General features: G+C 38.9%; 1 protein-coding gene across 1 annotated transcript; it reads right to left on the bottom strand.

The window, feature by feature from the left end:
• Positions 1-2,521: 2,521 nt before the first annotated feature.
• Positions 2,522-17,173, bottom strand: egf (epidermal growth factor). Its single transcript, XM_046406954.1, is given in 21 exon segments — positions 2,522-3,090; positions 3,213-3,309; positions 3,761-3,863; positions 5,460-5,624; positions 7,209-7,442; positions 7,945-8,086; positions 8,187-8,303; positions 8,462-8,611; positions 8,784-8,951; positions 9,318-9,541; positions 10,269-10,373; positions 10,460-10,608; positions 10,970-11,106; positions 11,322-11,447; positions 12,734-12,856; positions 15,199-15,321; positions 15,668-15,781; positions 15,876-16,078; positions 16,170-16,397; positions 16,509-16,690; positions 16,875-17,173. Coding segments are annotated over 21 exon segments (3,249 nt in total). The 5' UTR covers positions 17,028-17,173; the 3' UTR covers positions 2,522-2,884.
• Positions 17,174-17,937: the final 764 nt, after the last annotated feature.

Raw genomic sequence — 17,937 nt, 5'->3', positions numbered from 1 at the left:
AAAATTAACTTTATTACCCAAGCCTGTTCTTGTAACTTTTTCTTTTTCCAGCTTTTTAAATGTGAACATGTTGTTTCTTTACTTTCATATGACAGTAGACAAAACAAAACAAAACAAACAAAACAAAGCATATGTCCTCTTGGGCTTTGAGAGACTTTTTTCTCTTGCTGTAAAGGTAATGTTAATTTTTGTACATTAAATTGGGATTGCCTGCCACTTGAGGGAAGCCATCAGACTTTAAATCAGTGTGCTGCAAACGTTCCCTCCAACTGCCCCTTAGGAGACAAAACTACCTGGGATCCCCCAGGTACTTTCCATCCTCTGTGGTGCACCCATAGATTCTGACTCATGTGTCAATGTCCAGTCTATGCATTAGCTACCCCCCCACCTTTTTTTTTTTATTATTATTATTATTATTTTTTTTTTAAATCGTACTGCATCCTTACAAACTAGTGTTGGTCTGTCCTCCTCTAGAACTGGAGGGACCAAATCCTGACCTGAAGGATCAAAGCAAAGCCTTTGAGTGGGTGACTAATTCTCTCTTTAGGCCTCATCAGCTGTTCTCCGGGCTGGAATAGAGATGTGAGTGATGAAGCAAAGCTAGCCCCATCTGGCAGAAAAAAATACAAAATTAGCTAATGGAAAGAGAATAGGATTGCTGTAGTTACTTTTGTATGTTTTTGTATTGTTAAAAGGGGGAAAAAATAACTTGTTTTCCAGACTTCTTGCATTCCTTTATCTTTTTAACATAATCTAGATTTTTTTTTTTTTTTTAATTTAAATGATTCATGTTCAATAGGTGTTTGTTGTTGTTTTTTTTTTTTTTTTTTGTTTGTCTTTTTCTTGCTGTCCCCCCTTACTGTTAATATAGGCCACATCATGTATCTACAGCTTGTGGCCAGTGGATGCTAAAAACAACTGTTTCATCAACTTTCACTTGGGCCATTTCAACAGAGTTAAGGATGGGGATTGTGCCTTTTTTATGGGAAAACTAACAAATTTGCCTCCGATTTATCCAGTTACTTAATTTGGTGTTTTTTAATGTTCCTTTATTTGCCAGTTAATCAGGGAAAACCTGCTGTGGTTCAGAGAGGGGTGTTTCTTCCAGCTCATTTATATCAGTGAGAATAAAAATGATACAAGATGATACAAGGCCTCAAAAATGATATAAAAAGGAGGCCCTTTGAGGCCCTCCTTACTTACAGTGTCAGTGACTCTATTGCCCCTGTTGCCCCTATTGAGAAGTAATACAAGATAAATTGACACTGGGCCCAATTTCATCTTAACTTGAAGGCTGATCTCCTGCTGCTTAGAGTGGTGCCCTAACCTATCTGTTAGCCCTAATGGAGGCCAATATATAGATAAGTGTGCCTTGCCAGGAAAATCAATATCGATGTGGCCCCTGATGGTTTTTGACTTAAAGTGCTTTGTTTTTCTGCCAGTGCCTCGAAACAAAGAGGCTGCGAGTCCTTCTATTAACAATCCCCAGTCAACCTTGAGAGGGAGTCACTGACGGAGACAGAAATAGAAATGGACAGATGGGGTGGTGGTGGTGGAGGGTGGCAGCATTGGTACCAACATCACTAGACCGTTGGATTTGGTGAAGGATAGAAAAGCATCATCAATGAAGCGAGGGCAGAAGAGGAGAAGAAGTGTGATGGGCTGTGAATGACCAAAATAATCTTTCTGTTCTAAGAAAATCATTAGAAGTGTGTTTTGCAAAGGTGATTGAATGCAATGAAAAACTGTAAAATAAATATATTAGATAGGCAAACTGACAGACAGATAAATATTTACAAATAGAAACTACACGTTTTTGTGAGTTTAATTTTATCGATGAATGAAAACAAATGAAAACAAGCTACATTTTGCAAGTTCCTGATTCCAGTTGTAGTACTGGTGTGCTGAAAATAATGCATAAGAGCTGAATGCAGTGTGACTAAAAATACTGTATGTTCCCTGTGCTCTCCAATTAAATATTACAAGTGTGTTACTCATTGTGATATAAAGACTCCTACTGCAGAAACTGGATAGAAACTGGATACTGGATAGATGTCAATTGCTAGATACCTTCCCTTTCCAAACCAAACGCCCAGTTTCCCCCAGGGATCAATAAAGTATTCTGGTTCAGTCCATTTCAGGCACGTATCCAGTTCAGTTGTCACTCATCTTATTTCTAAGAGCATCGTTCTAAGTAGAGCTTTGGCATAAGGAAACATACCTACATATTTGTATAAAAATAAATACATATTTTGTTGACAGGACCACCATTGCCAGGTTAGTTGAGTTAAAGTACTGATGTTCTAGCCGTCCTTGGCTAAATGTTATCAGGCAGATGCACATAGTGCACTTTTCATCGGCACGTTCAATTATTTTAAGCTGATGGCAATGTGCGCTCTCTGATATTTAAGCTATTGTTGAATATTAGTCAGATGTTTGACTTGAAAATAAAATGTGAATCAAGGCCCTAGGACTTATGATATATTATACTGATATAAAATATTGTTATAAAATATTGTTGTAAGGTGATAACACTCCGTTAACTAGCTGAGTGTTAGCTATAGTTAGTTTCCTTTTACTTGTGGTGCAGCATCATTTTTTGTGTACCACTTCATTCTAGGCAATGCCACCAGATACTGTGTTTAGAATAGATTTTATGAGCTAGTCTGGCACAAATAAAGTATGTCTAATATAAACCTACAGTTGAGAGTAGAAAACCAGATATTTGCTAATTTAATAAATGCCACAAAAAATATTTAGCTAGGTAACGGCTTCAGTGAGGTATTTCATTTTGGAATGAAACTATGAACTTGAAATTTGTACGTCAGCCAGATGTTAGAGAGTGTGCATTTAACTTTGCAGTTGTGTCAGTCTCTATGGTAAACTAAGAGGCAAGGGACTCGGGGCTGGGATCCTGGGCAGGCAGTGGTGGTTTGAAAGACGTAAAGGTATATGAGCTTGACAGTGATGGACTTAAATGATGGATGGTGGGTTGGTTGGATTCCATGACAGCAGCTGACACCATGGAACATTCATAGCCTCTGTTGTGTTTGGACAGCGTTTCTGGCTCTTCAGGCATGGGGTTGTCACCTGGTGGACAAAAAAGGAAGAAAAGAGTTGAACTCACAATCAAAATATACAGATTTGTCTTTTAGGTTGATAAAAGTGTTATGATACTGTATGAAAAGAAAAATGATGCTAGAATTCGGTACCCGTTTCTGAAGAGCAGGATGGGCAGACGGCTCTCCTGGGACAGTCTGTGGGAGGGATGTCCATTCCTTCCACACTATTTTCTGCAACCATTTGGAACTGCAGATGCATATGGTAGTTCATTACAAGTTCTGAGTTTCTCTGCACATTTTTAGAACTATAATTCCATTTGTTGTCATGGTGTATCTTCAAACAACCGAGATGGTTTTGAGACGGCATGATGAGTTGAAACGATTAGTCAGTCAAAAGAATACTGCCAACTGTTTTGATAATCAATTTATTGTTTCAGTCTTTTTTTCAAACAAAAATGTCCAACATCTGCTGGCTTCTTTAATTCAAGGATTTGCTGCTTTTCTTTGTCATTTATTGTAGTAAATGAAGAACTTTTTCATTTTGAACTCTTGGTTTGACAGAAGAATTAATTTGAAGATGTCAGTTTAGGCTCTGTGAAATGGGGATGAGTACTTTCAACATTAATCTCTGGTTCACTGCATGACTTTCAATACCTAAAGATGTACTTATGACAAAAACGTTGTGATAATAGTCTTACCCGAGGCACACTGGTAGTAGTGGACTCTGACATGCTTTCATCTGTCACGATGCTCTCACTCACATTATCCACTGAGGGCTCTTTGCGGAAGAATTTCCTAGTTCTGTGGGGATGAGAGTAAAAACACACACATGCAGTATTCTAATTTATGTTTAAATCCCAATGGTCCTCATGCTAAAGATACAAATTAACATATCAATATTCACAGACATTGTTATCAAGTCATGGAAGCAGTGACCTCGTAGGTAACGGTGCACTGCCTTGCCTTCATACACCCAAGTATAGTGTGAAAACCAACACAAGCCTGTGTTCCAACCAGAAGCTGTAAAATATTATGCTTTCATTAACCTACCTGATGACCATAAATTTAAGTTTAGTGATAAACTACCCTAGGGACTGTCTGTGTTTTTAGTGGATTTTTTTTTTTTTTTTGCATGTTTGAGCCTAAAAAAAACACAGCATAAGAAGCAATGTGTATCTTTGTAGTACATGTCACTGTGTACCGAAATTTACCTGTGTTTGTGCGTCTGTTGCAGAGAGTAAACCACCAAACTCAAAAACTGTGTAAGTGCTCTTGCAGTCAAGTGCAGAAAGCAATTTGAGACAGAGCTATTGGCGGCCATGTAGCGTTTCCACAGGGGTCATACCTCAGCGGCTCTATTTTGTAGCTGAGAAATGACCTATTTTTTCTGTGTAATTGCTGGAGAACAAGCTAAACCAAGCATGTAATTGAAAGCGTGCCACTTCCACAGGGGAACCCAGACTCCACACGTTAGGATGTAAGTAGATGGAGGGAAGGGGTGTGCTTTGTAAGTCAGAAGAGTGGAGAATGCCAACAGCCTTGTCCATAAGCCAGAGAAACAACCGTAAAACAAATCAGCTACTTAGAGACAGCTCAGGTGGAAATAAAAGGGAGGAGGGATCGCAGTATGTACTTTGTGTATGCTTTTCTCTCAGCTAACCAGGGTTGCATGCTGCCATTCGTTCCACTTGTGATCTGCTCCTTGACCCCCTGCTGTCGTGCTGAGACACCTACATTACACGGCTCATGCCACCCTGGGTTTGATAGACACCTTCATTGCTGGAGCAGCTCCTGGCTATCTGTGCTGCTCCCTTATGCTTCCAGTGTCTAGAATACTGAGCGCATCACTGCATCATTATTGCAATGCATATACCAGCACACAGATCCACAGTCCCCATATTATCATCATTATCATCATTATTATTATTATTATTTTTGCTTTACTATCAGTTTGCAAAACTTATGAAATCCTCTAGAAGGGGATTCCTTCTATTTTTCTTTTTCTTAAAAAAAAAAAGAAGAAAAAGAAAACATGCTCACTTTTCAGCAAATGGTTAAAATGTTCTTAGAGGCTGATTTACAGAACATTTTAGCAGGCAGGTGGTTTCACTTTCATCCCTTTTACTTAGCACACTCCTTCCTCTTTTCTCCACTCTGTTGTCCGTCGTCATCTTTGTGATGATATCTTTTGGCCACATCATCTACTCCAGTCCCTACTATCTTCTCCCTTTTGACTCTTCACTAAATTTTCCTCCAGTTCATTCTTTCCTTCCATTTGCCTTTTTTTTCTTTTCTTTTTTCCTTCCTTCTTCTCTTCATGTACATGTTCCTTCTTTACATTGCAATTTTGTATGTTCTGGCCTTCATGTACCACTTCTCCTCCCCTGCCCCACTCACCCATAGCAGTACGTGACACAGGCAGCGATGGAGAGCAAGGAAACAAGGGCCACCATGCAGGTCGCAATGACCACATTTCTTCTCTTCTCTTCCTCAGCCTGCTGAAGCTCCCACCACTCCAGGTCGCTGAATTGGCATCGCTCGCCCATGTAGCCAGATACACAACTGCAACAGGTTGGACAATGTCATCTTTCATATTTCTTAAAGCAAATATTTTACGTTAAGGTGTGCCTAATTTTGCAGGCATACAGTGCCTGTTTAAAAATATTGACCCCCTTGGTGAATCACAGTCTCTTTTCTTCTCAATAATTAAAAAAAAAAACCTGTTAAATGTCAAAGTGAAACAGATTTCTTCAAAGTAATATTAATTAATTAAAATTCTATAACATAAAATAAGTAATTGCATAAGCATTCATCCCCTTTAAATTGACTGGCCTAATTCAGCAAAGGTGCAGCCAATTGGTGCTAGTAGACTCACAATTAATAAAATGGAGATCACCTGAATGCAGTGAATGCATCTCAAATGACTGTAGTATAAAGACACGTGTGTCTGGAAGGTCCAGTCACTGGTTAATCAATATTCCTGGCTACAGTTACACCATGAAGACAAAAGAACACTACAAGCAACTCACAGAAATGGTTATTGAAAGTCTGGGTATGAGTACAAAAAAAATTCTGAGTCAGTGAACATCCCCTGTAGTTCAGTCAAGTCCATCGTTAGGAAATGGACGGAGTGTGGCTCATGTGTGAATCTGCCAAGAGCAGGCTGTCCTCATAAACTGAGTGACCATGAAAGAGGGAGAGCAGTGAGGGAGGCTACCAAGACATCTGTGACCACTCTGAAGAAGTTAACAGCTTCAGAAGCTGCAATGGGGGAGACTCTGCATACAACAACTGTTGCCTGGGTTCTTCGTTAGCTTTACGGAAGAAAGTCACTGTTGAGGAAAGCTCATATTAAATCTCAACTAGAGTTCACCTAAAGGCATGTAGGAACAATTATGAACAAATTCCCTGTTTCAATCTGACTGCACTTATTTAAAGTTATCAGTACTGTAAAATACAAAAGGGTAAAACACATATACAAACATTTTGTAAAAATTATTAGAATGTGCACAAAGAGTAATTTTGAACACAGAATCTATGCATCAGCTGGAATCAAGCTATTATAAAATGAATTTAAATATCTGTTACAACCTCCATCAGAGCAGGATATAATTATATCATTCAACATTACATTTGAACAGTGTTGCTGCTCACCAGCTTGAAGTAAAGATCCTTTTTCCTTTGTTTCCTATTGCAGATGTGTATCAGTGTGAAAAGGTCAAATTCTGAATCCTATTGTACAGTACGTAGTGTCTCTCTGTATAACACTTTGTCATGATGTAGTAGCTTTAATCATGGAACATTGGTGACACCTACTGCCTGTCAGCTGTAGTGAATGACAAAGAGATGAGGTGATAAAAGAGAAGACGGTAGAATGTCTGTTATATACTGTTCAGGAAGTATTTTCATACTTTCTGACAATGTTGATTGTTTGTGGGGACATTGCTTGAAAAGAAAAATACTTCCCAAAGAACAATTATCGTGATTACAGTTTGACTTACCACATATGTTGGTGATCATTATAAACAAGAACAATAAGCACAGATAACTTAGAAAAACATGCATCATTTACGCACACCTCTGAACGCAAGATACCAGTAAACTGTTAAACTTTGAGGTCAAGGGTCATACTGAGGGGTTGTTTACTTGCAAGCATAGGAGTCCATTTCAGGAAAGTAGAAGCAGACGCCCTCGTACAGACAGTAGGATTCATGGGTGGAGGGGCAACTCTCTACTGAGTTGCTGTTGTAGCGCCTTGTGGTGACATCAGCAGAGCTACTGGTCGTCATCAGTGTGGTCTTCAACTCTTGAGAAAATTAGGGATATAATTTAGTTAAATATACAGTGTGGCACCTTTTTTTTTTTTTTTTGGCTTCATGGCTTCAGGCATTCTGTGTTTGTGTTATATTTCCTGTTTGTGCTCACCAGTAACTACAACGAAAGGAGAAGATACCTAAATGTGTTACAGTATCTCAGGTTTATGATTCAGTTTTGCTAGAGCATCAAAATGAAAATTAACTATAAAAAAAACTATGTGTGCAAAGTATAGTTTTATCTACCAATTGGTTGACACATGACAGCTGACTGCTGCATGCACACAAACTTAGCAAAAACTTAAACTTGTCTGTATTGGAATGGAAATATTAATATGAATTAGTGGAGGAGTTTTCTTTCAGACATTTTGGCTTTAGCTCCCGTCATTCATGTTTATCTTGAATATTCTTTCCAGAGCAGCTCTGCCTCTGTGTTTTTTAAATCTAAAGCTAAATTTCGCTCCACACCCAGTATTGTCACCTATTCCAAAATGTTCATTTTAAACCCCTGCTACAGTAAGTGAGCTAAAAGTTTCTAGGGGATCTGTTACTTCATCTCATACATATACATTGCACAGGAACAGAAATACTCACCCACACACAGCTGTCCGTCACCTGTAAAACCCTCTACGCATAGGCAGGTTGGACTGCCGGCATTCACCAGGCACTGTGCATTTACATCACAGCGAAGAGAGTAACACTCATTCTGGTCTGACAGAGAAGGGGACATATGGAATCATCACATTTAGTTAGAGTAAGATTTTGAGTTGGAAGAACCACCAATAACGTGGTTTTCAGGGTACACTGTTACCTGAAACCATCTTGTCAGTGAAGAGAGTTGGCTCACTGCCGACATCGGAGTCTGAATTGTCCTTCACTTTGTCAGTTGACAGCCTCGGTGTAGTCAGGGGTGTGTTCTCACTGTTCACTGTTTTGTTTTTGAAATACTTTACATCAGTGGAATTGCTGTCTTCAGATTCTACACGATGGAGTTACGTTAACGTTGCGTCATCATTTTTACAGTTTTACTTCATAGCTTTTACTGACGTGCGTATGCATTGAGTAAGACTGCATAAAATAAATCACCTGTCGTTCCGTTCAAGGGATCAACTGGCAAACAAGTTTTTTCATCAGCTGACAGGATGTAGTGTGACAGACAGGAGCAGTGGGAGAATCCCAGTTTGCTTTCACACACCTGGGTACATCCTCCATTCAGGTGAAGGCAAACATCTGCCCCTGAAGGTGCAAAATGACAATGGGAAGCTCAGTTATGAATTTTTAGAATGGGTAGATTTTTCACTTGTTTTATTGTTGCCAGTCTTTTGGGTTGAGTTTTTTAAACCTTAACCTAAAGTTAAATTTATCTTAAATTGATCTCATTAAATAGATTGCTGTTGTCTCTCTGTACCTGGTTTAGCAAGCGGATGAACCACCACAATGGATGCTGGTTGGACCATGTTGTCATGGATACGTTGCAGCGTTTTCCCAGTCCGCTTGTGTACACTCCTCAGCTGCTGGTTCTCCTGATCCGATATCCACAACCTGTCCTCAAATACTGCAAGGTCAAAAGGTCTACCTGGATGAATCAGAACGGGGTAAAGAAGACTGGAGTTCACCAAGTGTTTCAAGGTGAGAACCACCGAGTGTCTGATGTATTGTCATGGGAACTACTGTGAAGGCAGGGACACTGGTTGAAAGGGAATTTCAACATATTTGAATGTTTTAAGAAATTTTGCTTAGCCAGATGCAGCTCTGTTTCAGTTGGCCCAAGGTGCAATCTGTTAGCATTAAGAGACTCTGTAGTTTGTTTGTTTTTTTTGGTAGTTTTTGAAGTTTTGCTGCACTTAGCTTAATGACAAACAAATAACATTTTTAAATTATGATATTATTATCCTGCTCCACTCAATCCAGTGAAATTGTGCATGTGTCACACAAGCCTCACCTACTTGGTTCTCTATCAGGACCTGTCGATCTGAACCATCCAGGGCAGCAGTTTCCACCACTCCCCTCCTCTGGTCGCACCAGAACAGACGATCCTCTGTGTAATCGATCGCCAGGCCGCTGGGCGACACAAGGTTGGTGCTAGCAACTACGACACGGTCTTTTCCTTCCAAAGAGGCACTTTCCACAACAGGCTGTGCGCCTATATCAGTCCAGAACAACTTCCTCAAAAACAATAATAAAAACAGCATTGGAAATGAGGCAAAAGAGGTTTATTAATCTCAAAGTACCGCATCATCACAAATACATGGTACATTTATACGCTTAATTGAATTTGGATTATAGTGACAGAAACTTTCAAGCGAAGAAGCCACTTAATGGAGAAATAAAAGGTACAGTATTCTAGAGGTTAAATATGTTTGGTATATATCTTCCTATCATCTCCCTCTTCTCAGCCAGTTTACCACTCCTGAAGCCATTGTGTCACCGTTTCTGCTACGTTTCAGAAACTCAAGCAGCGTTTTTACAAAAAACCCTGGTAGCCTCAACTGCATGCTGAGATTTTGCTAATCAAATGTCTTTACTTCTTTCTGGTCTTTATCAGACCATTATACAGTTCAGAAAGTTCAAAAGCACAAGTAATTTGTTTTGTGCTCGATAATTATTGGCTCCACAAGGATCAGTGCAGGTCAGGTCAAAGTTGAACACACCTCTCATTCTACTCAGTGCAGCATGGATATCCACATGCAGAGCTGAATCTTGAAGTGGGGCTGCCCTTGAGCTGATGCACATATACTGGGACACTGATATTTGTGCTTTTATAGGAAAAAAAACCAAATCACATGCTGTATACACTCTGCTTTTTACTGATGTCAAATTAAATACTTCTAAGTGAGTTGCCATTAGTTCATAGTAATTTCTGAAACTAGCAATTACCCACAGCCGCACTCACTTTGCCAAAGGATGAACTGCGATTCCTCTCGGTTTTTCCAGCCCTTTGTTTATAATGGTTTCTCTGTTCAGCCCAGTCAAAGTGCTCCAGTCAACCGTTGACTGGCTGGAGGACAAACGTATAGAGAAGTGTAATATAGAACACAAAAACCATAACCACAATGATGTTTAGTTTATGCAAACATCACACACCTTTTATCTGTCCAGTACATTCTGTGGTGGACCCAGTCAATAGCCAGTCCTTCTGGAGAGCCCAAATCGTCAGAGACAAGAACGTCCCTGGATCTGCCTCTCATATCAACCCGCACAATTGTCTTCTGGCTTGTACTAGCAAAGTACACCTTCAAAATACACACAAAAAATACATAAAGAAATGCATTCACTGTATACAACAGCCAAGCAGTAAAACATTTTGAATTGAATTGCTACAACCATCAAAATATAAAGTAGATCAATTAAAAAAAAAATGAAATAGAAAAGAATGATTTTAATTAAACATTGGTGAATCCCACAGACCATCAAATTACAGTCTCTGTCCACTAGGTGTCACTAGGTGTCTTTAATAAATCGTTAATCTGGTCTACCTGAATTCTGTGGATACTAAAGTTAAGTTCAGCACTTACTTACTTATTCTACTATTGATTCTATTGAAAAAATCTAGAACAAAACGGCAGTAAAAGATAAAAAGAGTTTTCATGTTACTTTGCTCTGGACGGGGTCATAGTCCACAGCTATGATTGTTCCTCTGGGCTCCTGTACCACAGTTTGATCCTCAGTGCCATCAGGGTGAATTTGTCGTACATCCACTAGATTGGCAACTAGCAGATAAGGTGGTGGTCCTGAACAATAAAAAATACATAATTTTATGTTGAGAAATACTGTAGTGGACGTGAACCCACAAAACTTAAATTAACATTTTGCCATTGTTACTATTTATGTAAATTGCTGAATGAATTTGTGAAAGATTAACAGGAACACTCTGAGATTAGATAGATGGAGATTGTTTATCTGGGTGGGGTGCATTAGCTGAATGCTTTGCCATAGTATGACTCACCAGAGGCAATGCAGTGCTTGCCGTCCTGATGGAGCTGGTAGCCAGGCAGGCAGCCACACTGCCACCTATTAAGGGCGACTGGAATACAGAGCTGACTGCAACCCCCTCTGTCTGCAGACGAGCAGCCTGCAACAGCACATACACAGACAAGCTTCTGTTCTTCACATAGAAGCCTCATTTTCTAATAGAAGCCTGCCCCATGCAGTATATTGATACAATCCTACTTTACATATGTTATGTCTGGTAGTACAATATTACTATGTAGAACACTTCCTCTCTCCTAAATATGCCTTTTCCTCTATTAGAGTGGCAGTTAATTGAACACTGCACTTGCACACACACACACGCACACTCACAGTCTCACACTCACACTCACTCACGCACTCACACCCATGGAAAGTGAACTTGTGTTGGGAGAGCAGGTAGGGATGGTTGTCATGCACTGTGGAGATCCCAAAACCTTGTACAAATTAGTTAAACACATGACAGATTGCAGCACGTGTATCAGCTCTCTGCAGAGATGGCTGTGTGTGTGATGTGTCCTGGGCTGACAGTGTGAGTTAGAGAAAACCCAGATCTATCACACAGACAGCACTGAAGGACTGTAGCCTATGATGTCACTGTACATATTACATTTATTTTTATTTTTATTTAGTTGATTTGTATTTCAAATTCAAGGAAATCCACACTTTTTTTAGTTCAGTTCAAAATCGACCAAAATAATTGTTATAATTTTTACTGTAATCACATACCTCTCGACCTCTCGGGTGAGATAGTAAAAAATTGTTTTGATTTGTATTTGGTTAAGCTAAATGCAGTCGAAGGGGAAATTTATGGTTGACAGGATTTCCGAGAATCTCATATGGGCAAATAAAACTGAGAATAAAATCTCTGTCTTCATACATGATGTTTCATTCTGAGTACATTACAACACCTGTATGATCATTATTAATAGTGCTGCTGTCAGGCTTGTGATCCATCTGACCCCAGTCTGACCACTTCAAACTTACTTGTCTGTCAGCCTGCTCAGGTATTCAAGATGACCAGACAAATCTCCCTCTTACAGTAAATTACCCCGCCATTCGATGTACAGCTTAATGTTATGGGCTCACTCTTTTTGTATTATAGCATATTTATATTTCTGTAATGTTATAGTATTGAAAAATAAATGCTTTCTGCGAGGAGATAACAACATTCTTTACAGTAAGTTTCAACATATAAACATATTTTCTAGACTAGTGACTTAAACAGACTTAAGACTTAAACACTGCAATTTTTCACTCCAGATGAAAAAAACGTGAATATTGTGTGTGTGTGTTTAATAGTTCATATGAACTGCATACAATTTTGAATATAGTAAGCACAGTTTATTTCAGAATAAAAGCCTCATAAACTGTAAATATAATCCATACCAGTACAAGCTTGTCCATCTTCCCGTAGTAAAGATCCCTCAGGACACACGCAGACCACACCCTCGTCTGTTGTCAGGCATCCATGGCCGCACTTCGTGATATTGCCTTCACATGGCATGATCTCTGATTGTGGAGAGGAAATATATCTCTTGAAACGCTGTCATTTTCCATTATGACAATGATGGTACAAATCCGATAAAGCTAAGTGAGTTGAATTGACACAAACAGATGAAAGATTAAAGGAAGCTAAAGAATGTCTTACTACAGATGTCCGTTACGGGCCAAGATCAAGATCAAATTAACGTGACATAAGGTGTTAAAGAACTTTCCAAGTCTTTTTGGGGACTCAGCGGGTTGTAGATCCTAACAGAGCTTCTTAGGCCCTTTTCTGGAAAAATCCCTTCATGAAGTTAGCCCCAGCCTGTGCCTCCAACTGTGAGCTGGTGGAGGCAGATAAATTTGATGCTCTAGCTTGTAAGGTTTTGGCACTTTTTTTTTTAAAATAAATATGCCACCAACTAAACACTGAACAATAATTTAAGCATTTATATAATAAATTAACACAATGCCTTGATTAATCAGCGGGGGAAACTGCTGTTTTTACATTCATGTTCTGGAAATTTTTTTCCCCATTTGTTTCTATTTAGTCAAAAATGAAAAGAGACAACTGGCCCGACTATATTCTCCTCCACGTAATCCCTGTTGCTGTCTCCATTGTCTAGCCTGCTACTTGGCTGCATGTTTGTTTTCCTCTGGACCTTGGCAAAGGTTGTCTGCTAAACAGCTTAGACAGACAGAGCTGCTGACCAGATATGTTCCCTATTGCAAATGTCACCTCGTCATCTAATCTCATTGTGTCTGCGAGACTTCCCTCTTCTCTCGACCTCATAGCTGTGAGATTAGAAGAGAAGAGATTAGGATGTGTCCATAATATGTTTTAACATGTTATAAAGTTAATCACCGTGTAGGCGATACTGTGGTATCCGAACAAATCAGACCAACGATTTAGGAAAGAAAAAAAACCCAGACAAATAAAACTACAAATGATTACCATTTCAAACAAACAAATAAACAAGCAAAAAACAAAACAATATATTGGTTTTACCAGTTTGGTTATTGAAATAAAGATTTTCTGTAAATTCCCTCATGACTGCAGTGCATATGTTTGTGCCAGAATATTAGATTGTCTGAGGTATCTGTTCCCCAAAAAGGAAGCTGTTGTTATGCTTGCAGACAACAGACCTGCATTATGGTGAAGAAGAATGAAGAGACTGGTGGATGCTATATGGAATACCCAGAATAGTAATACAATCAAATATCTTTAAAAAAAAAATGTGTAGAGCTTTTATTATCAGAAAACTGTCTGGTTATAATGTGATATGTTGGTCTAATCCTACACAGAAATTGCTAAAAAAAATAACTTTAACCCTGTTTCTGTCTACCACACCCAGTCCCTCTGCTTTCAGACATTTGGGAACAAAGTGTTTTGACCCAAGTAACCTGACACACAATTGGCAGCCACATATGTAGGATGTCTAGTGTGTGACCCAGCCTTTTTATTGGCTCTGTGGGGTCAAAGTAGTGTCTTGGGTACAAATGCCCCCTTTCATAGCACCGCAAAAAGAAGAGGATCTAATCTGAAACCACAGCCATATTCATCGTGCTGACGAAAACAAAGTGCAAATTCAATTCAGTTTATTTATATAGCGCCAATTCACAACAAAAATGTTGCCACTGTTTGAACAAAACCAAGCAGCAGTCTCTGGAGCTGAAAAATGAAGCCATCACTCAAGTGCCGAAACCTACAGTTTCTCAAATGGCCACTTACTGCCGGCTGAAAAAAACGAGTCAATCCTGCATGCAGTTATCACGAGCAGGTAAAATCTCTACAGAGATCAACTCTTTTTTAAACATGTTTTCACGCTGGTACAAGAAAAGTGTTGGTCTCTGTAGCTACTTTTCCTGCTTGTGACAACTGTATGGAGGTTTCAGATGCTTTTAGAAACACAAACACAAAATGAAAGATTAAAAGTTTACTATGCAGTCCTTAATTCACACATAGATTAACACAGCTTTACGTAAAGGATAAAACCACATAATAATAATTCATTATTGCTAAGTCTTGTCTGTGGAATGAATCAGTTTTATTGATGGCATCAGCATCGTCCAGAAGTGTATTTACAACCATTTAAAGGTTTAAGTGAAAATATATGTTTATGTTTAGTTTGTATCCAGTGAACAACATTAACAATCTGCAATTAACAGCTATTGCAAAGTGAAATAAAGTGATTTTGTTGCTAGCTAGAAATATTAATACTTAACTCAATCTACTTCTTTAACTTTCCGCTGCTCCTTTCAGGGTTCTACTTAACTAAGAAACTAAGGCTTTTTAAGAAGTTGGAATACAATACAATAAAAAAAATGGTTGTATAATAAACATAATAAGAAATATATGTTCACTGTACCTTGGCATGTCTTCTTGTCTGGTAGGAGGGCATATCCTTTAGGGCAGGTACAGAAATAGGATCCTGGGATGTTTTCACAACCAAGAGAGCAGCCATGGTTCCAGAGGGCACATTCATTCACATCTATGGCACATACAGACAAATATAGTGACATCGCCTTTCTCTTATTTCCACTAGATGCTCTTATTTAAATTGCTTGCCAAACTTATTTTATTATACTTTATGTTCTTGTTTGTGTGACCCCAGGAGAAGTATATGGTGGATACATTTGCGAGACTCACGTTAACTTAGACAACAAGCAGTGAATGTTATGGATTTTTTGCTCTTAGTGTTCACTGCAGTCAATTTATATAGTGATTTTTTTTTTCTTTCCAATAAGGTCTTATTTTCTGAAATAATCGAACTGCAATCTTTTCCTGTAATTATTCTGTACATTTAAAATGTTTGATTAGATGACATAGACACCAACCTTCACAATGAGTGCCTTGCTTACTGATAGCAAAGCCTTCACTGCACTGGCAGGTCCCTTGCTCGGCTTGGCTGGAACACACATTCACACAGTTTCCACTCTGTTCATCACAACCTGTTTGAAAGGATTAATGGTTATATGTTAGTAAAATGCTGCCATTTGTGTCATGCAAAGTAATGTAAATATGAGTACTAAGTTCAACTGTTACCTGGAAATGATGACTGGGAGTCTGCCATTGGCTGGTTGAGGAGATGTACCACCTTAATATCAACTGGGGGTTTTGCCATTGGTTTGATGTTTACATTCAGTGGGTCTCCAACAGTATACTTGTTTACTCGTTTTAAGACCCGAGATGCAGCATCAGTGTAGTATAAGTACTCCAGAAAAACTGATATTCCTAGTGACTGAGACCTGGCCAAAGGAGAGAGTACGTTTCATCCCAGTTTGCTGACAGGAAAAAACCAAACAAAACCAAGTAGTTGGACAACAGCAACACACTCACCGAAATGGCTGATCTATGATGTGCAGGACATTCCCATTGTAATTGCAAGAGGCAATGGCACTTTCTCCTTGCAGACCAAACTGAACCCAGAACAGTCTTTTCTCCCTCCGGTCAATGGACAGTGCTTTCAGTTGTTTGGCTATCTTGATAAGAGTGGTTTTCATCTGACCTGTCATATCAGACCGCTGGATGCTTGGAGTCGTCTCACCAGACAGCCAAAAAAGAAACCTGCAAAATATGTGTTTAGAGCTGAGACTTTGCAGATTTTTCTATATTTTTCCTGAAGTTATTTACTGGCTTTTTCTGTAATTCCATTCTGTGTAATAGACAATAGATCACCTGTTAGTGGGATCAACTGTTACACAACTTGGTTGGGTCAAGTGTCTTAAAAGAGTTCTTTCATTTTTCCCATTCATATCCATTCTCTTGATTTTTCCCTTCTCTGCACTTGTCCAATATATGCTGTTCCAAATCCAGTCCACTGCAATCCCTGAGATATGTTTGTCGGATGAATAAAGTTTCTGGAACACAAATGTTCAAAAACATATTTTTGTTAATCAAACGCTAAACCAGTGCATAATTGTCAAATTGTCAAAAGATTTAAGTTTTGAATTGAATTAGAATTAAGTTTACGTTTAGGGTTTATTGAGTCTTTTAAGGAAATATCTCTGCAAGTTCTCAACTTGAGAGTAGTTACACAATCACCTGTCTGTGTCCTCCTTTCACTGATGATTTGTAGATGACACCAGTTTGTGTGTCGGCCCAGTAAACTGTCTCTTCTCTGAAATGAAAGTCAAGCAGGATAGATCTTCCCACCCCAGCCACAAGTCTTCTCTGGTTCTTCCCATCAAGGTCCATCCGATGAATGGCTTTACCATGGCCAAATATCAGGAAGGGCTGTGAAACTTAACAATACAAACACCACTCATTGCCATGAATGCCTAACACACAAAGTATGGGTCATGTCTCAGTTTTTGCTACTCAGTAGTTCAGTAGGACCTCCTTCTCTATAATACCAAGATTTAGTGGACAGATATATCTGCCATATCTTTTGCCTACCAGTTAATAGGTGTGCTAGTTATAGATGTGCATGAAAACATATATTGTTCTAAATGAATCCCACAGACAGCCTGGTACTAAAGAAGCATTTAACATTTCAATAGCTGCTTCTCTCCAATTTGTATCATGCTACAGTTGTCATTTGTCAAATTCTCTGATAAAATGTCTGTTTATGGCTGTAATGGGATGAAGTTCAAGGCAGACTCAGATGATTCTGGACAAAACATCATCCCTTAGCAACAAATAGCACTTGCATCAGCCCTTCAGTATGGCAATGACTGCAGTGGATAAAGTTACAGGCTGAAGTGATTTTTTTCTTTTTGTTCTGCTTTGGTACACAGCGTTGTAACATGTTCTGATAACCATGAATAGCGAAAAACGTGGCAAAACATCTCCATTTTTAAATGGAAGAAGTGCATATCCATGCCGACATGTCTGTTGTTTGAGTTAGAGTTCATAAAACATTGATAGTTTCCTCTGGACTCATCATTATCATGGTAATAACACTGTCATGTGCAACCATGGATACTGCTCTTAGTTCTGTGGAATGAAGAAAACAATGAGAAACACCAGACATACAACATAATGAAATGTATGTCCCCTAGATGGCCAGTGGTGCCGAGTTGCTAGGAGGCATTCTGATGAATCATTAATTGACAAGTTCACATGGTGGTCACCATTATTCCTGACCTCTTAAACTCAGTTTATT

This window comes from Scatophagus argus, chromosome 12 (assembly GCF_020382885.2).
Source record: "Scatophagus argus isolate fScaArg1 chromosome 12, fScaArg1.pri, whole genome shotgun sequence".
In the NCBI taxonomy this organism is placed as follows: Eukaryota; Metazoa; Chordata; class Actinopteri; family Scatophagidae; genus Scatophagus; species Scatophagus argus.
Note: the sequence above shows the minus strand (reverse complement) of the source record. Positions and strands in the feature narration are given on the sequence as shown.